Here is a 24,818-nt window from a genome sequence, read left to right on the forward strand (position 1 = left end):
GTTTGTTCGATTTCCACCAGCTTGACTCTTGACTGCGCATTCAGTTCACGCATGACGAATGGCGTCCAGTTGTTATTGTTGAAAGCGTTTAATTATTTGTAATAAGATTATGAGTGTTTTTACAGTCTTTTTACACAAAATTGTACAAATTAGTGATCTTATTGTTTAATCGGATAAGTGCTACGCAGGACTTTCCAGCCAGTTTTCTGGGTTTGAGTGTCAAAAGTATGTCACATAAAATGGGGTATATAATGTTTCTTGGCCGTAAGCAAATCAATTTCCGTAACAAATTTTTGGACTTTTGTATGAGAGGATAACTGCAAACTCAGCAGAAACATTCTTTGAAATAGTATTCAGCTAGTTTGAAAGTTTTTAAAGTGTAATTAAGTTTGTGAGTGATAAAATATCCATTTGAACACATGGAATAACACTCCCCCGTCCGTCGAACAAGATGGCTGCGATCAGTTCCATCTTTCCATTTCGCGATATTGTTGGCTTTTAGTTACGGGAATGGGTTTAATATTACTTGCTTATACCGCATTCGCGATTTTTTCTTAAAAGTCTGTCGTTTTTAACGGTCGCACCTTTTGGGAAACAAGTAATATTTTCTGTGTGTAATTGATAAATAAGTACATCTTTATAGCAGTGATAACTAGGGATAATTTTCCAGGTGCCTGAAGTGCTTCATATGGCTTTTCGAGAAAATGTGGTTGGCGATAGTAGCAAATGTACATCATTATGCTAATTTTTAATGGCAGCAAATAGTGACGGACAATTAGAACTATCTACGGTTTTAACCTGTGAAGGGGACCTGACAGACCCCAGGTTCCCTACACAGCTGAACAAAGTGTTAAACAGGTTGAATGAAATTTTGGGTGATACAGTGAAACTACGCAAACTGGAGCCCTGGAACTCGGTGCGTGTAACGCTGTCTATTCCTAGGGATGCAGCGTTACGCTTCAGAAGACTAGCCAATGAAGGCTCACAAAAACTCACAGAACTTGGGATACTTAGTGTTCACATTGAGGGGGACGAGTGGATATCTCTTAAATTTGCAGGTGAATCTGGCAATTCCGAACCTCGAGAAATAATTCTGAGAACCTCTCAAGGTAATTTTGTTTAAAGTAATTATATTCATATTATATAAAATTATTCAAATGTTTGGTAAATGTTCGCTTTGCAACTCTCTCTGGCTTCTGTTTGTTTTTTGTTTACTGATCATGAATCTGAAGTCACTTTGAGACATACAGTCACTCAAATGCGCCACTGGAATCAATCAAGTCGGAGTGCTAATTAAGTTTTGTTGTCGTTCCATAATTTGTTTTACTTTTTTTTTTATGTATTGAAAATTTACTATTTTAGGAACTCGCTTACCTGTAAAATGTCCTTTTTTCACAATCACATGCTGCGGGTTTCTGTTTACTGGCCAATTCCATTTCTTCCATACAGACCAATTAATTTCCTCAAAATCTTGAATAAAACTTGCAGTTTGACAACATATTTTTCATTTCTTGAATTTAACTTTTCATGATGTTGTCAACAAATAAAACTACTCCAGGGAAGTGATGATTTCATTTTATCATTTATAACGTGAAACCAAAAAGGGTTAGAATTTTTCATGATATAAACATTTTTCATTCTGTGAAAATATTTGATATGGGTGAATATTACAATTTCAACTTTTAAGAAGCCATATCCAAAGCCCAAATATTTATGTCTCATAGAAAGTTTTGCAAAAACTAGCAATAACTGGATAAAGGAACATTTACCAAATATTTGCAGAGTACTGTGATCAGAAATAAATAAACAGGTCAACGTCTACACCCTCCAAATGTATGCAATAAAAATATAAGTTTCTATTGGTTTTCATGTAAAATATTTATGAAATTGAAGTTTAAAAAAGCTGATATAATAAATACATTAACTTACATATTTCTCATGATATGAAATGAAATATGTTGGAATTCATAAAACCTAAACTTTTTTCAATAGGAATGAAAATTTAGCCATAAAAGGAGTTGAATCCAAAACAACTCCTTGTGGTACCTTCCTCAGATCTTTGATGTGAAAAAATCATATCCCTGGAGAAACCACCTTGCTTTTGTATTTATTATCAGACCATAATTGTAAGCAATTTTTTTAGTCAGTTCCTGAAATTTGTGCTCTTTATTCAAGAGTGATATCGTGGGTTCTGTCTCTCCTGTCTAAAAATAAAATTGATTTTCGTTTTTTCAATTACATTGTAAAAAGCAATATAGATCTACATATCTCAACTGTCCCAGCTCAAAAATGCATTCTAAACCTAATGTTCTTGTTATCACATCTTGTCAGGTTTAGAAACATTTTTTTGTTTTTTCCACAAGTTTCAGTTTGTGTACAACTGGGGTTTCTTAAACAACTGATTTAATGCCAGGCTCACTTTAGGAGCCGTTTACTGTTGAGCTGCCAAACAGTTTTAGGCTTCTTAATTAGCCTATTGGATACATTTTTGCTCCTAAAATTGTTTTTTTTTGTGACTACCGTAGACATGCACGATAAAAACAGAATTAATTTTATGAATTAGTGGGGGAGAGATAGAAATATATTGATAATTTTAAGTTCATTTAGTGGTTCAAAAGTGAAGCTAGCAGAGCCGACTACTTGAAGAAATAACAAATAGAAAATCGGTGATGGTTTGGAATACGTGCCTGAAATTATGAAGTACCTAGTCTGATTCAACAAAATGTTTTTTCTGTGGCTCTATTCCAGAATATTATGCTCTTCATTTAAAGGAGGTATTGTGGGTTCTGCTACCTTGATGTTGAGTTAGTAGAACACATGATATATCCGTTAAATAACAAGTAAAAAATTCTGGAATAGAGTATAGGCTTAGCTTGAAATTATGGCTTTAAAATAATTGTGATGTCCAAAGTGGTTCTGCTGGCTTATTAGGGGTAATGTTATTTACTACTCCTATAAGACTCAAAACTCAGGACTCTCAAGGCCTTGCATTGAATATTTTTTAGGAGTCTGATTCACGATTGAAAACTTGAAACGTCCTGAAACATTGCTTCTACCATTTCCCCTATTGTTGAGTTTTGTATACGCATCCAAGTATTTGATGTGATATTAATCAAAAGAAATATATAATTTTTTATATAATATAAGTAAAGAAAAGTGTACGTCTTCACTGCTGTAGCTTACCGTTTGAACAGCCCTAGTGGCTGAAAGTATGTAAAATTTAGGTTCAAATTATTTCAATAAATCGGAACGACTCGTATTTTTTAACTCGCTTTAGGCATTCACATTTGGTGGTTGACGTCAAGCAAATTGACAGTAATTTGTAAACTGGCATTGTTTTTGAGTAGAGTTGGTGGCATTGTGATAATTATTATGAGGAATGTATTTCTGTGCCAATGCCACTGTGCCAACCACTTTAAAAATTGCTGTCAGTTTGTCAACCGCTTAAGATACTATAATCCAATACACCAATATATCGGATTAGAGAAATAATTTATTGTGAGATTTTCACTACACAGTTTTACAAAAACGCAACACGTGCTTCTTATTCTATACATGCCTATACTAACTGAAATCTACAATTCAATGCTTCATATCTATTTTTACAATTTGAAGTATCTGAATTTTGTTATTGAATTACATAAAATAATTTTACTATTAGACCTGTGATGTCATATATAACGGCTCCATCCATAAAATCTCAGAAATACCCATAACATTAATGAAAATCTATACTAATTACAAGCCGCGATGTAGTATCAATAAAACATATCAATTGGTGAAGTAAAAGTAGCAGTCAAAGGTCAAAGTTCCGAATGCTTTAAGCCTAGTAAATCTTTGGGAGACACTGAGTTCTTGAGTTCTGATGTAATCTGGGACACTCATTATGAATGTCACCCTTAGTCACCAAAATGATGAATATGAAAGTAGCAAAAAAAAATTTGAATCCACAAATATTGTTGGTTAAAAGGAGTGTCAGCCACTTGAGATTCCTGCAGATGTTTTGAAAGTAATTGAAAATATTAATGCCAGGACTACCCAATGCAACTAACATTCAGAGATACCAACTACTTTTCCTTGTTTCTGTGAGCATATCCATTCCTTCCAAGCCCATTTATCCCACTCATCAACGATTCATAATTAGAAATATCCAAAAAAGTCAAATTTCGTGGTTTTCCTCGATTTGTACATCTACTCATACCAGACCCTTTACAAAGTCATTTTCGGATTCGTTAAAATTATCTAAAGATATCATCCCAGGCTTTAGTAAACATTGGCCAAAGTCACAAATAAGTAGAATGAAAGTCAAGAGGCTGAAATGAAAATTTGTGGAAAACTGGAAAAAAGTGCAAACAACAAGCGTATCCTTCAAATGAAATATCGCATAATATTTATATCATTATTGTTGCATTTGTATAATGCGGTTTACTTTCAAAGAGGATAAAATTTGTGTTTTTATGTGTAATTTCAGTCTAGGTGACCAATTTTCTCTGTGGAGATACCAATAGTTTCTGAGAAATTGAGTTTTCCAAAATAAGTCTAAAAACAAGAAAAAAAAACTTCGGTATTTTATTCCCACTTTAGGGGAATCACTTACAAGAAAGAAATTAAAGTATATGGATGAGTGCCGTTTTTCTTTAAAAAATGGACTGGTTGCCGAGGACAGAGTTTTCTGTCAATCCCACATATGGCATTTTCGTGAGGAGAGATATTGTCTTGATTTTCACTTTCAAGTAAACCTCATTTAAAATAACTGTCAAAGATACCATACTTTTAATTTTTCTGTTCCAATAAGAAAAAACTTTACATTGTGATTTTTTTTTCACGGAAAAAGGAATGAATCCTGAAAATTTCAAATTTTACTAGTTTTTTGTCAAAATAAAACACGATTATTCTCATGAATATGGTTTGTGATTTTATAGCCAGTCAAGTTGATTTTGCTAATTCAGTCATCTTGTTTTATAGATGGGTCAACTACTAGTGGTGGTAGTAGCGGAAGTAGTAGTCAACACGATTCAGATTTTGGAATCATAAATTTTTTGCAAACCAATGCAGCATCAACTTCTGTTGACACCAACAATATGCAAGTGCAATTTAAATCACCAAATGTGGTATGCCCCACAGATACGGTGGTACCCAAAGTGGGTAATAATGGGAAGGCATTCACTGGTCCATTTCCATTCGCCAGTATGAATCAGGTATTTGTCTCTATGAACAATTTTATAATCAGACTTTATAACTTTTTTATGTTTATTAGGTTAGACATGCTAATCGCGAAACACCTTTCAAGTCTTTGCCACCACCATATCCTGGCAAGCAGCCACCTGTCACCATTTCGAGTCCTCTTCTTGTTAATCTTCTACAAAATGATGGGTCCAAAGAGTCTGGCAGTGGTCCGAAGGTATCTGCTCGGGCTCATCCAGCAACTACTACGCTAGTGAATTCGGTGGGAGTATCTAGTTCTTCTATAGTCAAACCTAGCAACTCTATACCGATTCCTCAGGCCAATGTGCTAGTAAATAACTGTATATCACCAAGCGCCTTATCAACTAGTACTTCCATTAGGCAGAATAGCACCATACTGACAAGTACAACAGGAGTGATGAACAAACCACTGCCGCCACCCCCACCTCAATACCATCGGACACTTTCTTCTTCAGTGGTGAGTTTATTCAACAGTTATAATTAAGTCAAAGAAAAATAGTACGGTACTATATACATATATATTTTTTTTAGGTTAAACAACATTCAGTATCTGGCCTCCAAAACAGCAGTAATCCTCAATCAAAATTGCAAAATAATCCTCTACCCCAAAACAATAATATTATCTCACATTCTACACAACCGCAAGTCAATGCCATAACCCAGCCAGCAATCGCTGTACATCAAACCAATATTTATCAAATGCAAACTGCAACTTCAGGACAGCCTAGGAATCCTTTAGTACAACAAAGTTCTTTGCCTTCAACTGGGCTTGCTTTGAACCAAACAAACATTAATTCAAATCAAATGAAGCATAACTTTCCTACTAAAAACAGTTTCATATCTAATTTAGTCAAAACACCATCTACAAATATCTCCATTGGAAATAATCCCATTCCTACAGCTCAACAGAAAAGTTCTATTATGAGCCAAACTACAAATAATGTAAAACAAATACCTCAACCAAGTGGGTTGGTTGCTAAAAATACCACTAGTTACTTGCCACAACACATTAAGAGTTTTTCTCATTCAAATTCAGCTAATATTGGAGGTTCAGTTGTTTCCTTGGCACAAATCAGTTTGGCTACATCCACTCCAATATCTTCTGTATCAAATACAATGGAAATGCCAAGTGTAAATCCCACAAATTTGAGTAATACTATGTCGAGGAGAAGTTTACCATCTCCACCACCATACTCAGTTGCAATATCAAGGCCTTGGGATTCTTTAGTGCATGGAAATTCATTAATGGATTTAACTCCTACTCTAACTGACCTGAAACCTGATGATTTGGATGAATTACTGCCAACCTTGGAAAGGGAGTTAACTCAGAGTCCACTTCCTGAGCTACCTGAAGACTTTTTGGCAGTTCACTCCAATATTATATCATCTGCTGAAGAGTTAACTGAATTGAATGATAACAGAAAATTTCTCATTAACCCACTGACTGGAGAATTGGAACCACAATCCAGTGAAGAGAGTGATACAGAGGAAATGAAAGATGTTTTTACTGGTTTACCTTCACCGGCTGCTCTCTCAGATGATGATACTTGTTCAACTACTCGACCTGATACCACCACCGATCAAAGCGATAATGAAACTCGGTCAAGTGATACAAACAAGCCTCCCAGGATAAAAAACTCCAAGGTGAGAGATCGTGGACGAGATTCACCTGCTCTCAAACCTGAGAAAATAAAATTGAGATTGAAATTGGAAAAATCTGAGCCAGTACATCCGGCATATAAAGTCGATGTTAGCTTCATCAATCAGCAACCGAAAAAAGCTTCTACTTCATTGATGGTTGCTGGAGAAGAGTTGAGAGTACCACCTCTTCATATTTCATTGAGGGGGCGAAATTCTGTAGTAATCAAGAACAAGAACAAACTTAACCCAGATGGTACGCCCCTCAAACCTAAGGTGCGGAAAAATCCAGATCACATGAAGGTGAAAAAAAGTGAGGGAGTGAGTAGTGTGAGTAGTTCTGAAGAATCCATTGGAAGTACCAGTAACATGGCTTTGGAAGAGCAGTCAATATTGATCGGATCTGATGTTAATAAAGCAAGAGTTTCTGGCATTGATCAGAAGAAGTTAAAGAAGTTGAAAATTAATCATGAACATAAGGTAAGGAAATTCAAGTTAATATTTAGAATTTTGAGATAATTCATTAATTTAGGTTTAAGCGTCTAATATATATTAGTTTTTGTGTATAATAGTTGATTGCAATCATATAAATTAATATGAGTGCCCTAGTAGGCCTTTTTTTACTTTTTTATACATTGCATCACATTCAGTTATGAAAACATGTATTACCATATTTTTGATATGTGATAGATTACAGATTTGTTTTTTTTAGAGGTGTATACCTTACATTTTCAATATACTGGTAGGAAATCTGAACTTGGTCTACTGCAAATTCAAAGAGTCGATTCTCGAGAAATGTTAAAGCTTTAAAGTTCCATTGTCAAAAAGTGGTAACAGATTTGAAAAGTAAGAACAGAAAAATACATGAAATAAAATTATTCAAAAAAATGAAGACTGAAATGTAAAATTATGAGAAGGCAAATTTATTGAAGAAACAAAGTATTGTGACCTGAAATGAAAGATGATTAATAAATAAAGAAAGATTTCGAACCAAGCAACTTCAAGTTTTTTTAAACTTAGTAATTAGTGTGCTTTGAACAGTAATATATTATATACTATCTATTCAACTCCTTTCCCATTTGAATGAAAGAGATGTCAAAAACTTCTGCAATATAATTTGTAGTAACTGCTAAGTAGTGCATACATACGTAAGCAATTTGGAATCTCTGACGTGAAATGACAACACTTTTTCCTAACCAGAACAAAAATGCTTTCTCTCAATGTGCCTTTGCTAACCATATTAGCAATATTATGAGATGACTGAGACTACTTTTCCGACTATGCTAATGTTTATACATATCTAGAAGAATCATTACCTGTCATAATGAGGGTCAATAAAATTCCTAGTTTCTAATGTTATCTGATATCTAATCTTTTCCTATATTCTATCTGTAACTTAAATTGCAAATAAGGAGCTGCAAGGTATAGAACCTTAATTGCTATTCATAGAACTCACTTCATATTTATTGATTTCTGAACTCTGAAAGGCATCTGAAAATTTGTTGTCATGTATCGGTCTCAACCGTTACAAGCATTCCTCACTTATTCTGTGTTCGTTTTCTATGGCATGTTGAGCAACCTGGCCCATGAAACCAAAAGAGTGAAACATGTTTCTTGTAGCAAGCTGTTTTAACAATCTTCTTATTTTGACTGACATACTTTTCATCTCAATCCTCACAGCTTATTTCGTAAATTTCAGACTTTTTTTTGTCATCTTCCGATGACAGAAAAACATCGGCAAGACTAACCTCTGTGAGGTATCTTGTATAAATGCCTGTCAGATTTAAGTAATTGTTTTCCGTCAGGCAATTTCCAGAACCTACAGTGTGTGTAAATTGGGAAAGATGAATATTTCTAGATTTCATTTTGAAATATTTATTTTCTCAATACAATTCAAATTTGTTGGAATGTACAAGCAGTTTTGAAAGACACTTTCATATTCAATTTTTAAAAGTTTGAACCAATTAATTGGTGTATTAGGTTTTTGAATGGTTAAGGATTTAGGAAAACATCTAAATTTTTCTCTTCTTGATCAACTTATCCATTGTGTTTCAAAGACACCTGTTACTTACAGCTATCTCCTTGATAATATTTTTCTCAATATCGTATCTTTTTTTAATTAATTAACACATTTTTATTAGCTTCACCTGTATGTATGTATGTATGTTTGTTTGTAACTATCAAGCTCGGGATCTGTATTTGACAGAATTATCGACATTATTGATTGACCTATTCGCGGGCAGAAGGCGCTGTACGTAACCGCTGTACGTAACTAACTTAACATGTATTTCTTCATTTGAAAAAAGTATTTTTTTAATTAACACTTGGGCCTGCTGCCTTATTTGTAAGCCTCCTTTGCGCGCCTGCTGTCTTGAGCATGGTAGCTGATTTTCAGGCTCCCTCTCCGGAGAACAATATATGGCTGATCGGTCCCAAAGATTAGATAAAATAAATATAGTTTAAAAAGACTAAACACGCTTTTAAAGAACATCGAACTAAAAAGGTAAAAACAATTTTTTTCAAATAAGCTCAAAACAATAACGAACGAAAAATACTAGTATTATTGTGAAAAAAGCATGGGCACTTTGTGCAATATTTTTTGTATATCAAGCGCCCGTCGCTTTTTTCACAATAATACCAGTATTTTCGTTCGTTATTGTTTTTAGCTTATTTAAAAAAACATTTTCAACTTTCTGGTTCGATGTTCTTTAAATGCGTGTTTTTTAAGCTATATTTATTTATTAAAGGGACCGTGACCAGCCTACGTACATCAAATCCCATACCCAAATTTCTAATATTGTCTCGCGATTGTAATTAAGAGTAGCATATAACATTTTCATTATTCAAATAAATAAATCCTTGGCATCACACCCTCCAAAACTTTCGAAATATCTTATCTGAAAAACATTAAAACATCGGCAATGCACACACATTCGAAAAGTAATTTTGTAATAAAAATGGTCTCCTGCCACCAACTTTCACAACATGTTAGTTATAAAGTAATCTTTAACTATATCCAATACTTGTTTTTTATTTCTGATTCTTAATCTCAAATTTTTATAGCTGACATTTTTTTTATCAAAGAAATGATTCACTAGGGTATCATTATTTCTTGTTCTATACTTTTTTAAAAACCATCAGTTTTCTTTTCCCATAAATAACTATCCGACTTGTGATGCACTGTTTGGAATCTTTTTTGTAGTGATGAATATTACTGGAGTTTCATACCAACACCAAACCATTATTTTCAACACCTCGAAATGTGTTTTAATCACCAAGTGATCATCTTCAAGAGGAAGATTAAACATCTCTTAATCCTACTTCTGAAGATGATCACTTAGTAATCCAAACACATGTCGAGGTGCTAAAAATAACGGTTTGGTGTTGGGATAAAGCTCCAGTAATATTTCTTAACTATCCGACTGAAACAGCCTTCATCAATTATATCATTTTCAGCAACATATTAATTATAATAATAATATAAACCTGATCATCGCTCAAGCACAGAAGAACTCTGTTCGTTGGGTTTGGCACTATATTTTTTGTCATAATAACTATCATATTTTTTGTAGTTGTTACTTTACATTTATGTTTTCTTCAACTTTGTCAATAAGATGAAAATTTTCAGGCAATAAGTATATTTTGGTTTGATTTGAATGCAAAATATTGAGAATTGACTCTGTATGTAAATTCATAACAGACTGATCTTAAAGTTCAGATTAAATTTTAGTGTTTTGAAAATAGGGGCCCATCAAACTAACTGTACAGCAAAAATTCAAATCAGTATTTCTTCAAACCTCGATTTCTAATCCTAAATGTAACCCACTGTCTAAAAATATAGATGAATTATTGAAACTATTTTTAAAAACTACAGGGAAGAGACTTGTAGCTGCAGTTATATCTTATGAAGTATGACCAGGAGGTCATTAATTCAAAACCAAAATAGAACAAGAGTCGTCACCCAGATTTCTCTATCCCATTTCAGGTCGGCTCTATTATGTTTCATGATTCACGGTACCGCAAAATAAGTATGCGAATCCTGATATCATGAACACAAGGCTAGTGACTGCAAAATTTTAAGTTGATGCAGTTATGTCTGAACCCCTTTCCAAATTTCACCTGACAAAAGTGAAATCAATATGTAACAAGTTTAGTGAATAAAGTAGTTCTATTTTTTTCAAACTAATGTTCATATTGGAAAATTTTTGAATAAATGAAAATTAATTCAATATAGAAACTAGATGACCCAGCCACACCATTTAGGAATTAGGATACTGCTCTAAGCTAGTTCCATTGTGTATCACCAAAGACTCGTCCCTTGATCAGTTTGAGAAGAGTAGGGTTGTGTCTTAAGTGGAACACATGTCAGAAGCAAATGGAGCCCTAAGAAAAGGAATTATTTAGGAATGTTCACTAGTTATCTAGTCCTTTTGATAATTACATTAGAAAGCTTTAGTTGCCTAGCAGGTCAAGACCATGTTATGTGGTTTTTACTTTGCTTTGTGGTGTTCCGCTATGCAAAGTCATGCAGCAGTTACTTCCCTATATGTCTCCTAAAGGTAACTTGACTCGGAAGTTCCAGGTAATAATTGACGTTTTACTGATTCAGATTACTCAAATGTAGATAGATGTGAAACTAGAGTTTACTCGGGAATTATTGTATCAAAAGTCAATCAAAAATTTGTTAATTGTTTTGTAGCTGTTACTACATGGTAGTAAATCATCATGAAAAATCAGAATTGAAACTTTCTATGGTTTTTACCACTTTTATTTGTAACTAATGTTACTGCAGTTTCTTCCTATAAGGACATTTTAAAGTTTAATGTATATACATTAATGGTTAATGTATAAGTTTGAAAATGTCCTTATAGGATAAAACTGCAGCAACATTAGTTACAAATGAAAGTGGTAAAAAACAAAGTTTCAATTCTCATTTTTCATTTTTTCATATATACATACACATATATACATATATATATATATATATATATATATATATATATATACTTACTAACGTGAGAATAAAATATTAATTGGCACTCCTGAGCGACTTCATTGATTCCAGTGGCGCATTTGCTTTTTCAGCTGCAGGAAAACCCGAAAAAATCTGCAGCACCACATTATCCGAAGGTCTTGATCTGCTAATATCTTCTCTCTCATAAAACAAAATGTAGGGGTTTCTCCAGAGGCTCCAATAAATTCAATACATTGCTAGAACACTTCGTGACACGACTATCGTCAAACTTAAGCCAGTCCGTTTCATCTTTGACCAAGGCTTAATAATGACCAAATTCAACGCCAGAACCACAGTGAACAATGACTGCATGAATATTATATTAGTGGTCTGCTAGATTGAGGTGTTCATCTATTTTGAACATTCGTGAAAGTTTGGTGCTTACGTCAGAGGTTGAGTCACGTTTGAGATCATCAGTGTAATTATTAGATTGACTGGTGCCTCAGCAATACTTATTTCCTTATAACAGTCAGTTAGTTTGGCGCATGTTTGGCAATTCAGTCGATCATCACCAAAATGATGAAGGTGGATCAATCACTTGGGAATTAACCTTGATAGGAGATTGGTGAATATCCTCAGCTTGTTTCAAAGAGATTTTATTTCCGTACTGAAATTAGGGCAATGCATGATCTCATCAAAATTATGTGAAGCAGGAATAGTTCCAAGGACTGAAGCAGCATTACCACGTTGAATCGCAATACCAATTCTTTCTATCAAAAAAAGAGGTAGAACGGTAATCTTTCGTGGCTTGGCCTATTCTCCTTCCGAGTTCATGAACGAATAACTGAGACTCCGGGCCATAAACACCAAAAGTTTCAACCACTACTCGATGGAACAGATAGTTGTTATCAAGATTTTGGTATTTTTTTCTTTTCAATTTTTCGCTAGACAATTCTGCGTTTCCAGCAGACTTCAAACTTCCGGCTAGATGGGAATTCGCGATCATGTCAACGCAAGTGAAATCTTATACCACAGGTTTACCGTATTTCCATGGTATGAGAGACATACCATCTGGTCGTTTACCATCATCTCGATTGGTACCTGAAGGTTCCAGAATTGCAGGAACACCCGCTGACAACATAGCTCTTTTCAATATGTCGTTCACTTGGTGATGTCGAGATGTACGCCCTGCCCTTCTGCAACTCAAACCATGTGTACCTTTCTCATCAACTATACTACCACAAACAAAAGTATGATGCACATAAATAGATGAACCCATTCTAAGCCCTACTGCTATTCTGAAAGATTCATCTTCTAATAGTGTTCCAAGAGATGCAACAGGTAAAGCATTCAGCCAAGCACCCGTTCATTCAATCTGGTGGTCAGCAATTTGAGTGATTCCCGTTTTTCTCGAAGATGTTCTGAAAGTGAATCTTTAGAAAGAGGAGCACCCAGAAGACTCCATTTAGACTTTACCAAAATTCTTATACCAGGAGTCAATTTCAAAATGATGTATTCGGAAATATTATTCGGAGTTGAAAGAATAATCAATTCGCATTTTCCAACATTTAGTTCAAATCCAAGATGTTTTGAATAATCGAATGATTTTTTCTAAATCCTTTGAAACAATTTTTTCATCGCCAGCGATTGAGTCATCGTCAAAATCCAAACAATTAAATTCGGATGATGAGCTTCTAGTAAGTTTATTGATGGTCAGACAGTAAAGAGCAGGTCCTAAGGGATCACCTTGTTGAACACCTCTCTCAGACAGAATCAGATTGTTCACCAAAACTCAACTGACTTAAGAAGGGATATAATCCTGAAAACGAATCTTTAACCTTACAAAGCATGATGTTTCTATCAATCATGTTGAAGGCATTTTTGAAGTCTTTTTTCAGGAAAATTTTTGATTCGGGATTTGGAATAAGATTAATATATGTATGAGCAGCATGAGCAACAGCTTCACATCCACCTGTAACAAAAGAAAAAAGTTTCTCTTCTGAATTTCCAGAGCTGTGACTAATGAGGTCTTGAATGTGGCTAGGGCGGAAAGAATCTAAACCACCAGCAGAACCAGAATGAAAATATTTAATTGCCTCCGATACTTCATGTTCTGAAAATTGGAACACCGGAAACTCTGAAAAATCGGGTGGTTGCGAATCCAGGGAATGTGTGAAGGAATCTGATCGTGGGTGTTTTGATCCGAGAACTGAAAGTGTGGATTCATCATATTCGGCCAACGTATCACTTGAGCTCAAGATTCTGATATCTGACCTAATGTAACTATCAGCTATTTTTTGCAAAACATGCTTTAAAAAAATTATATATTTCCTTTTATCGATCTGAGATGGAATGACATTGGTCTTGGAATTAAGAAGTTTGAGGTTTTTCTTTATAAGAGATGCGAGAGAAGATCTACGGGAGTCCTTAGCATGTGGGATGGAGAACAAAGCATAAGGAAAAGTTAACAAGTTTTCCCAGCTTGTTGGAGAGTTTGTATGTAAACATTCATCTATAATTTGGCAGAGACAGAGCAATTTCTAGCAGATTTAGGAATCCTTTTTATAATATGACTGGATCGTTTCAATGAGGACAATTTTTCATGAAACGTAGTGTTAAATGACACATTTTTATGAAAATGAAAGAACTACTGAAAATTTACTCTCATCTTGAAATCAACTGATCGCAATTTTTATTTGTTTGCCAATAAAATAAACTTGGTGGAAATGAATTTTAGGATACTTGGATTAGATACTTAATTAAATGATCTTTCAAATCAGCTCTAATTTGCAAAGTACATTTAGATATTACAATTTTAATATTCATTTGTGTTGACCTCAAACCTTTTTTTGAATTCCTTTACAAAATCCCAAAATGAGTGCTACAAAATCAAAATGGTGTTTTTTTTTTCAGGATATCATTGCTAGTCTCACTCAGGAAGGTGATTTAAAATCCAAGTTTGTCATTCACAACCATTACAAAGAAAAGCAAAAGGAACGCAGAGGAAGTGATTCTGAACTTGTTAGAAATAACAAGAAATATACTGACAGCAATGGCATTTTGTGCGATGAGAAAAAAAGGCGGTTGAGTCAGTCAGAGCAAACTGAAGAAGACCATCCTGTTCTTGGATCTACCAATGTGGGTACGATTATGAACCTTCCTCAAAAACCTCGGAAAGATAAAATTAAAGTTAAAGATATTTTCAAGAAGGATTTGAGCAAAACTAAGATTTTCAACAAAAATTTTGGTGATAAATTACAGAGTAAATCTGTAACTTTACCAACAGCAGGGGATATGAATATGGAGGCCAAATTCAAACAAGGCTTACTTGAAGGAACAGAAGAGAAAGGAGTACCCAGGCCACCACATCGGACCGATGTGGTAAACCTTCTCACCACTGAAACTGTACGATCCGGAGATTCTGAGAAGGTGAGTCTAAAAGAAAGCAATTCATTCAAAAATATTCTACAGTCTAGTACATGAAAGAATATAGCTTCAAAGATACTTCTCATGCTCACAACTAGGGTTATCTCCAGCCACCTATCATCATACTAAGTGAGTGTCACATTAAGTAAGATTGCATCACAAATGAAGGATTGAAGTTATTAAAAAGTGTTTTGTATAAAAATTTAAGATTTCAATGAACTGGGCTTTTTTAAGTTATTCACGAATATACAGGGTGTGGCACCGAAAACAAAACAGATCAAATATCTTCAAAACACATGTTTTCTGAAAAAAATGCAAAAACTCGTTGATTTGTAATCCAAGAGGGACATCTTTCTATCATAACCTCAACTGTCATACCTCTCCCCCTACTCCTCAGTCACTATCACCCAAATATCGTCCGCCATCTTGTGTTTTGCACCGACAAAATCATAATTTCCAACTCTGAAAATCCCCACATACTAATTTTGATTCGAATCTGACCATAATTACAAATTTCGTTCGCCACCTTGGAGTCAACATATTGCTTTTTTGCATTGACAAACAAATCATAATTTCCGAACCTGAAAACCACAACTTATCAATTTTGAATCAAATCGGACCATAATTGCAAATCTTGTGGAGCCGCCATTTTGTTTTTTCCCTTAGAAAAATTTCATAATACATTGTCACCGAATTTATGTCAAATTAGCTTACAAAGGAAGTATCATAATTTGGAATACGGAACTTTTTTTTTCGCAAGAGGGCGCCAAAATAGAAATTGTTACTACTTTTCCTATTCAAATTGTTTGGGTGATAGTGACCGAGGGGTGGGGGAAGAGGTATGACAGTTGAGGTAATGATAGAAAGATATCCCCATTGAATTACAAATCGACGTGTTCTCATATTTTTTTCAGAAAACATGTATTTTGAAGATATTTGATCTGTATCGTTTTCGGTACCCCATAGAAGGGTACCCATAGAAGCTTGCCATATTGAGATTTTTTAAAAGAAGAATGTAACTTACATTGCTTTACATAATAATAATGCCAAATTCTACTATAAAATATTATGCATACATGTTTTCATTATAGAATAATGATTCAATCAAAACCCTTCCTTTTAATTTTGGGTGAAACAAAATTCAAATTGAACTTATTCTAATTTTTTTCATATCTTATTTTATATTTGATTTTCTGATATTTGATTGATTTTCTGTAATCAAAATTCAAAAAGAACTTTTTCTTTTTTCAAATGGAACATCCTTTATTTTTATTCTATGTTTTTCTGTTGTTTTGTTTGAGTGTGTAAATATGTAGCAGTTCGATATTTCATATTTAATTTAATTTAATATTTAATATAATCATATTATACAAAAGCACTGTAACAATAGGATTCTCAAAATCAATATACAATTTATACAATTGAAAATGATAACAATACAATAAATATGATATGATATATACACACACACATATACACATATATATATATATATATATATATATATATATATATATATATATATATATATATATATATATATATATATATATATATATATATATATATATATATACATATATATATATATGAAATAAAATACTAAAAAAAATGTAATATTTCTAACATTGTAATCAAAATATTTTGAATGATGTGGTCCTTACATTCAATGCTAATAATTTTTTCTATTTAACTAACAATATTGCCACCATTTCAGCTCGCAATGATTCCTTTTCTTTACATATTAGGTGGTGAATTTCATTGTATATTATTTTTCTCTGGTGAATATTGAATTAATCATTGACTATTTATCCCTTTCTTATTAAAAAAACATTTACAGTAGAAGTCCGATAATCCGGCACGTTCCGGACCAGCTCGGTGTAGTGTAGGCTTTGCCGTAAAACAAATATACTTTGTGTTTTTAACTACATACATACATAAATCGTAATTATAAGAACAATTAGGTTAATAATTAAACTACAAATAAAGTATACAAATACAACAAAGTTTATTTTACATTTCATATAATGTATGTACATGTACATATTTCACTTAAATTTAAAGAAGTCACGAATGTCTTTTTATTTTCTTGACTTTTGGCGTTTAGTATAAAATTTATATCTAATAATTTGGAAATCAATAATTTCTGAAGCACTGTAGCTAGTACTAGCCTCAACAAAAGAGATTAACTTATTTAGTGATTCTGTACTAGTTACTTTCTTCAAGATTTTGAGTAGGCTGAGGGTTTACTACACTCCTCTACCTCATCTTGAGGCAGATTTTTCAAGGGATTGTCAGCACTTCCAATGACATCCAAAAGTTTGGCCAGAGAGTCTTGATGGTTTTCTTTCTCATCAGTCTGTAGAGTTAGGTCAGATGCAGGGTTTGCAGCTGGTCAAAGTTTTCTCCAGCATTTTTGGAGTGTTATATTTTTCACCTGGTTCCAAGACAGTACAATAGCATAAACAACATCTTTTACTGTAAACTTTTTTTGATCCTGAACTACCCCGAAAACTTCCGAATAGCTCTGGAGCGTTTTTTATTTGCTTTAAAGACACTCTTTTGGAGAAAACCAAAATTTTTACAATTTTTCGGAGCGATGCCGGACTATCGGGCATTCCGGACTGTTGGATGCTGGACTTCAAATCCTGGAAATAATGGGTTTGAGAAAATAGTTTTTTATTTATCATTTTCCTTGAATTGAAAATAATTGATATATTTTATTATTAGGCAGCAAATACAATACCTGATACTACATCTCTCAAAGACAAGTCTCCCGAACCAGACAAATGCAACACTCCCAACAGGAAATCAGTTGAACTGATTGAAAAACCTCCTGCTGTGACGGGTAACCGATCGCCAAACTCTACTGGAAATCAAGGTGAGGACAGTGGCATCGAGAGCATGGATGCTCTGAGTGAAAAGTCTCCTAATCAAGCGAGTCAGAGCCCACATGCTGACATTTTACCTCCCAAGACTCAAGTGCCTAATATGTTGGATATTGAAGCACAGCTCGCCAAGATGGAAGGTTTGAATGGGGACTCTGACAGGGTCGATGGCATTGAGACAAAAGCTGGACAAACACCAGACGTGAATGAAAATAAATGTCAAGACCAGTCGACCAACTTGAAAAAGTGTTGTGAATTAACATCTGTATTACAGGACACCCTTCAACAAACTACAGTTAATTTGACTGCAGCATTAACTTCTCCACCTTTGCCAACCAAACAAGCTGACCTCGATATTGTTGCTCTTAAGGTAAGAGATTTTGATATTTATTTTTTTTTCATTGAGAATGGTTATCTTGAATGGAACCTGATGGCATTTGTTTCATTTAATAGCCCCGAAATGAAAACATTTTAATTTTACAAAAATTTACAGGTTAAAAAGGAGGAGGATGATTTGGAACCATTACCTGTACGAGTAACACCAGCCTTGTACACTTACTCTAACCCAGAAAAAGGTCGAGGAGATTCTGAGAGTCCCATTCTTTCAGATGAAGATAGCAATTCATGTTCAACTAGCAGTACAATGCCTGGTAAGCAGAGTAAAAGCCTCCTTGAGCAGTTACTCATAGAGATACCAAATGACAACCAAGGAGTTCCCAGCTCTCCAAGTCCTGCAACTCGACTATCTGTCAGGACCAGGGCATTAAATAAATTGGGCAGCCCAGAACTGAGCTCGCCAGTGGCAAAAAATACTCGCGCTGTCCCAGCGCCAAAGAGGAAAAGGAATGAATCGGATAGTTCAAACCACAGCTTAGATGAAACAAGAAAGAAGGTACGAAAACTCACTGATAATCTGCCTTCAGATGCTAGCAATGCAACAACAACAAAAATTCGTCCGAATGAAGTTGCAAAAATAAATAACGCTAAAAAGATGCCGAAGGTACAAGACGAGAGTTCAGATAGTGATGAGCCTTTGATAGAGAAGGTGAGGAAACCAGCTATTACAAATGTGAATCCAAATACTCAGGTGAACAATACCCTTGTCAAGACAAAGTTGAAGGCAGGGCCTGGGACTGTTGCTAATAACAATAAGGGTGGGATGGTGGTGAATACTAGGAGGTCGGTAAGAAGCAATATGCCTGCACAGAATACAAGAAGCAAAGGTGAAAAGAGTCAGTCTGAGTCGGAAGCTTTGAGGAGGAAAACGCGAAGTGCTGGTAAGTAAAATGATGATAATATTGTAACATTGATTGTGAGGAAAAGTACTAGGAGAAACAGAAATTGAAGGTTTTTTTTGGGAATAGTCCTTGTCTAGACCAGTCTACAAGAACAGATTACTGTATGTATAATCAGTAAAACAATATAAATAAGCAAATTTGGATGAATTACTATTTTGTTAAAAATTTTCTAATTTGATTAATAACAAAAAGGAGATGTGTTATCTATTTTAAGCTAGCTCATTTTTCAAACTAAAAATATTTTACCAGTTCAACAACTACGGAAATAAGGAGACAGTTGAGTAAGTTTGTAGTTAACCTGCACTAGGTATTGACAGAATTTATAGTAAATGCCTTAGGGTGGTTAGTGACATTTTATGTAATCCATTATATCACAAAATGGATCATTTTGCACTGAACAATATTCTGAAAAATTGAAATCATCAAACTTCATTCCAATTACCACAATGTTTGTATACAAAGCCAGTTAGCAAAGATAATAATAATGATTATTTATTTATTTATTAATCCAATAAAGTCACATGCAGACTTAGGATAAGTCACATAAGTAAGTAAAAAGAGTATATTTCAAAATAGATTCTGAAGAATATCAAAATTATATAGAAGCAAAGTGATAGTACCTGGTGTAAAAAGTTCACATATAGATATAAATAATGTATATAACATTAGTACTAGACAATGACTTAGTTAAAAAATTCATTCAGTCTGTAGAAGGGAGTAGTCCACATGAGCATTCTTCTGAGTTTTAATTTAAAGTTACAAATGTAGTGATTTCAGAATGGAGGGTAGGTGTTTGATAACCGTTTAATTTCAAGGCTCAGTAGCTTTCTAGAGTATTCAAATCTCTTTATTTTCAGCCAAAATGATAGTGAAATCCTATAGAATGGGAGTGTAGGGCGGCGTATCTAATTAATAAGTTGATTCATATTTGTGAAATAGAACTCAAATTGTTTGCATAGAATTATTCAGATTGAACATATTGAATGTATCTCAAGGCTCAATCCTGGGACCATTACTGTTGTTTATTTTCAGCAACAATATAATTTTGTCATGCTTATCCCCACAAAAAGAAACATTGTATTTGCTGATGATACAAATTAGCTTATCACTGACAAATTATATCTCGTTATAAGGAAAAGTAATAATAGTGCAAATGAATTTCATCAATGGTGTTCCAATTATGGAACACCATTGATATGGGTATGTTTATTTTATGGAAATTCATGTTCACTGAGGATACACTATAAAAACACACTTTAGTCTATTTTTCACAATGGAAAATAGACAAAAGTGTGTTTTTATAGTGTACCCTCAGTGAATTCTATAAGCCCTTTTAACAAAAGAACATTCATTATAATTTTAATTCGCCAATTAAAATTAATCGTAAACCAATTCAACGGGTACCACACATACAATTTTTGGGTATAACTTTGAGATTAGTAATAGGGTAGAATTGACATGATCCACTTTCCTGAATTACTTAAATTTTGTAATGTTAGGTATTGTGAAAAATGGCGAAGTCTAGCTGAGTCTATACTATTTAACCAGTGACGTGAAGTGAAGTGACGTGACGTACACATCAATAAAATTGTATGATTTGTACTATTAAATTAAATTTTGTCTTGAAACTACAATAATATTATATTTAGGTAAATAAATCACTTTTAGTCTTAAAACTACAACAAATTATATTTAGGTTAATCTATCACATACAAGCAACGGTCTCACCACTGACGCTTCGTGATTTTGTATTCTAGTTTATTCGTTTTAGTTGATGATTTTCATATTTGTATCGGTTATTTGAATAAACTTATATTATTATTATTATTATCAGAGGGGCTTACACACACAAAAGAGATGTATTATGTGTAATATGTAGAGTGGTTTAAGAGTTTGTCCTGTTGAGTTTTACTGTTTGGAAAGTAACAATTTTTTCATTTTATATTTGAATTTATTAATATTATACATTTTGAACTCTTCTGGGTAACTTATTATACATACGGATAGCATTAAAGACAAATGACTTTTGAAAAATTGATGTTCTATGCTGAGGGTAGACTTATTTCTGACATTTTTTGAAGGTATCTGATTGAGGAGTGAAATAACGTATCAGGCCTGATGGGTCGGGGTTATTCCAAAGTATTTTAAAGAAGGTACTTAAGTCAAGTTGTCTTCTATTTTCCATGTTGAGCCATTTACATTCAATGAGTTTATGAGAAATGGGTATATATTTCCTTCCAGGAAGAACAAATTTTTCATCTGTTACTAGTTGCAATACATTTCCAAAACATTGTTGTGTGTCTGGAAGGTAAATGCCTCTGTCACAATTGGGCCTGTCTGTGATTTTGAATAAATATTGTTCATTTATGAATATAATTTTAGTGAAAGTGGAATACTTTTGAGTAGTCCCAGAACTCCTGAATGTAACAATTTTCGACACCTGTCTCAATTCATGCTCCAGAATAGATATGCTTGCTAAGTGTCCTCAACATTATTTTTCTTGTAAGTTTTGTTGAAGATGATGATACCTTGCATTAAACAGCCACCTTCAGTTCATAATGCGTTGTTGCAAATTTCAACAATACTATTTTCTTAATTGTTGTATTGAATTGAACAAAAAGGAAATATTGGAATAAGCAATGAACGTACCTTTATAATGATGTATTACGAGCCCCTACTTTCCATTCAAACAATTACATTATCTTCCTGATAAGAGACAAAATTTGTTGGTGACGTCACATCTGTATTAAAAATTATGATTTTCATGTCAAATTTATTTCAGTTTCTGATGTGGACAGTAAACGCAAGAAAGAAGTGAAGTGACAGTATGGGAGCGGCTGCTGGGAAAGCAGCCACCAACACCATAACCCATACCAGTACCCACCGTATCGCCCTTACCTGTGTGACCTGTCATCGGAGAGCGAAGATGACAGTTACAGAAGCGAAGACTCTGATCAGTAACCACCACTCTTACTGTACAGATTGTGATATGCTACCCACTATAGTTGTACATAGATAGGCGAATTTATTGTATATAAAAAGATGCGTAGTTATTACACAAGCAGAGGTGTACATTGTAAATGTGTTATTTTCCATACAAGCTAATGCATAAATAATATATATATTATATATTATACAACTACTTTTGTTTACTGGATTTTACGTAGGGTGACACGAAATATGTGCGTGCGCGCATGTGTGTACAGTTGTTGAAGACATATTGTTTATTATATTTAGCTTAGTTGTACTTTATGTAATTTGTTTATTATTATTTATACCACGGAGCCTTGTAGAATGTTTCTTGTTTCTTTACGTAAAATACATTGACTTGTAATGTTCTTAATTGTAGATTTGTGGAAAGGTTGATGATTATAAACTATACATTGTTGAATAGAAATACCTTAATATTTATTTTCTTCTTTTTATTTATTGGTCAATCATTTTTGAAATGGGGAACAATGTGAGAGTTGGACTCGTACAAAATATCGAATATATGTAGTTGGGTTTATTTCAAGGTTGCCGTCTAATCGACCAGTGAAGCCACCATCTATTCTCATAAATATCCAAGCCTTTAACTTTCTATAGGCGTTCTGTTATCAGAACTATTTTCTATTATATAAAGAATGACCAATCTCGTACAGCAGTTAAGTACCATATCTACTTCAACAAACCAACTATCCATAAGAAGGAAGTTCTTGTGGAATTTCTCTCAATGTCCGTTTCTCAACATCACTTATAGAGATTATTATATCGAGCCATATTTAGATGTTGTGCTCCAAACCCGAATTATCAAATTATTTTTAAGTAATTCAAATAGTGACTATCAAATAAAATTTTCTTGTTAGATAGTGCAACCTTCTGAACAAAAAATAATTCCTTATAGGAAAACAATCTTTTGAAAACAATACATTTATATAAAAAGTAGAAGCTGAATATATTCTTATTCTATATCTGTCATGAAAACTATGAGATCAATTTTTTGTGGAACTCTATGGAAAAAATATCAGAAAACGCTGATCTTCATCTTTGATAATGAAATTGTGTTTTTGGGAAATGAAGTTATTGGCTTTCTACCACTCCATTGTGATACAAAAAGAAGGAATCTTCCAAAGAAAAGAAGGAAGCCCTCCTGAAACAGATACTTTCATATAAACATTGAATCACACGAAAGAAGAAAAATTATTTTGAAACAACACTGAATTATACAAAAAATACTTTTCTTTACTCAGTTTGTATTCCAAACATTTGTTGTGGAGTTGAATCAGATATCATTCACAGGAGTCCTACACAGTATACTAAATTAAAGGTAAAAATTTCACTTACTGGTAGACATCGATGTTTCGCCTTAAGACTCTTAGAGCTCTTCGACAGTACCAATCTGGATAACATAAGAAAAAAACACAATTCATTCAAGAATTACGACTTTGTCACGAAATGAGTTTGATCTACTCATGTCATTGATGACATCGTAATGACATTCATTCGCTCATTTGATTGAATCCCAGCCGAAGGAATCTTGTTTGAATTAAAAAGGTTATATTTTTAGGAGTGATCAATTTTTTTTGTGAAAGAAGGTTTTTGGCTTTCTAGTACTCCATCTTGATATAAAAAAAAATCTGGGAATCTTCTAAAGAAAGGAAGGAAGCAGTCAATTTCAAAAGAAGTAATTCTCTACACAATGTAGATGATGCAAAGAAGTAACTTTCAGACAAAAACTGGAAAAAAGAGCACTTCTGAAACACCTACTTTCATATAACCATTGAATTACATGAAAGAAAAATTATTTCGAAGCAAATACTTTTATATGAACACTGAATTATACAAAAAAAATTCTCTTCTCAGTTTGTATTCCAAACATTTGTTGTGGAATTGAATCAGATATCATTCACAGGATTTCTACACAATATACTAAATGAAAGGTAAGAATTTCACTTACATGGAACACTGTCATTCTCACTGGTAGAGATCTATGTTTCGCAGTAAGACACTTGCCTTAGGGCTCTTCGACAGTACCAATCTGGATAACATTATAAGAAAAAACACAATTCATTCATAAAATACGACTTTATGTCACGGCATGAGTTTGATCTACTTATGTCATCGAAGACATTGTATTGACATTCATTCTCTTATTTGTTCCAATAAATATTATAATGAACTTTTTGGAAGATTCGTTGATTGACTGTTGAGGTGTTTGCATCGTGCTGTCTACCCAGGAGTTTTTTGCGACGAAGTTGGATTCAGGTGTGCTCTTTTCCTACTAATTTTTCACATTTTCTCAATCTAAAATTTCATTCTCTTTTAACATAAAAGAAAAAAAACATTTTCTTAGTTTGAGCTAATTTAAAATCATGAGTGTTCATTCGGGTGGCGGTTCCCCGCCACCCACAAAAAAATCGTTTTTGCCGG

General features: G+C 33.5%; 2 protein-coding genes across 7 annotated transcripts in view; one reads left to right on the forward strand and one right to left on the reverse strand.

Annotated features, from left to right (window-relative positions):
- On the forward strand, positions 1-22,820 carry Ncoa6 (Nuclear receptor coactivator 6). Of its 5 annotated transcripts, none has more exons than XM_074178550.1 (9): positions 1-264; positions 671-1,109; positions 4,966-5,198; positions 5,258-5,662; positions 5,737-7,323; positions 14,711-15,226; positions 17,954-18,481; positions 18,605-19,388; positions 22,192-22,820. In XM_074178550.1, the coding sequence occupies exons 2-9, from the start codon at positions 752-754 to the stop codon at positions 22,230-22,232; spliced, it is 4,452 nt and encodes a 1,483-aa protein (XP_074034651.1). In that variant the 5' UTR covers positions 1-264; positions 671-751; the 3' UTR covers positions 22,233-22,820. The 5 variants fall into 5 exon arrangements, with proteins under 5 accessions (XP_074034651.1, XP_074034652.1, XP_023022070.2 ...); XM_074178551.1 differs by having other exon boundaries at positions 1-244; XM_023166302.2 differs by having other exon boundaries at positions 1-225.
- Positions 17,215-24,818, reverse strand: part of LOC141483749 (uncharacterized) — a 16,437-nt gene continuing 8,833 nt past the window's right edge. Inside the window, exon 4 of one of the 2 annotated variants that reach the window (XR_012466268.1) lies at positions 17,215-17,871. The gene's annotated coding sequence lies outside the window, so the exon portion shown is untranslated. Of the gene's footprint in view, positions 17,872-24,611; positions 24,693-24,818 lie in introns of those variants that run through there. The other variant, XR_012466269.1, reaches the window with a different exon arrangement.

The sequence above is a fragment of the Leptinotarsa decemlineata genome, unplaced genomic scaffold (genome assembly GCF_025532065.1).
Source record: "Leptinotarsa decemlineata unplaced genomic scaffold, Ldec_3_MD MMD2_tig00004067_RagTag_RagTag, whole genome shotgun sequence".
NCBI lineage: Eukaryota > Metazoa > Arthropoda > Insecta > Coleoptera > Chrysomelidae > Leptinotarsa > Leptinotarsa decemlineata.

What these genes read in the sequence shown, in the direction of transcription:
- Ncoa6 (XM_074178550.1), top strand. Translation starts at nt 752, where the DNA reads ATGGCAGCAAATAGTGACGGACAATTAGAACTATCTACGGTTTTAACC. An exon ending in GGACACTTTCTTCTTCAGTG is followed by an intron (nt 5,663 to 5,736) that starts GTGAGTTTATTC and finishes TATTTTTTTTAG; the next exon opens with GTTAAACAACATTCAGTATC. An exon ending in GATCCGGAGATTCTGAGAAG is followed by an intron (nt 15,227 to 17,953) that starts GTGAGTCTAAAA and finishes TTTTATTATTAG; the next exon opens with GCAGCAAATACAATACCTGA.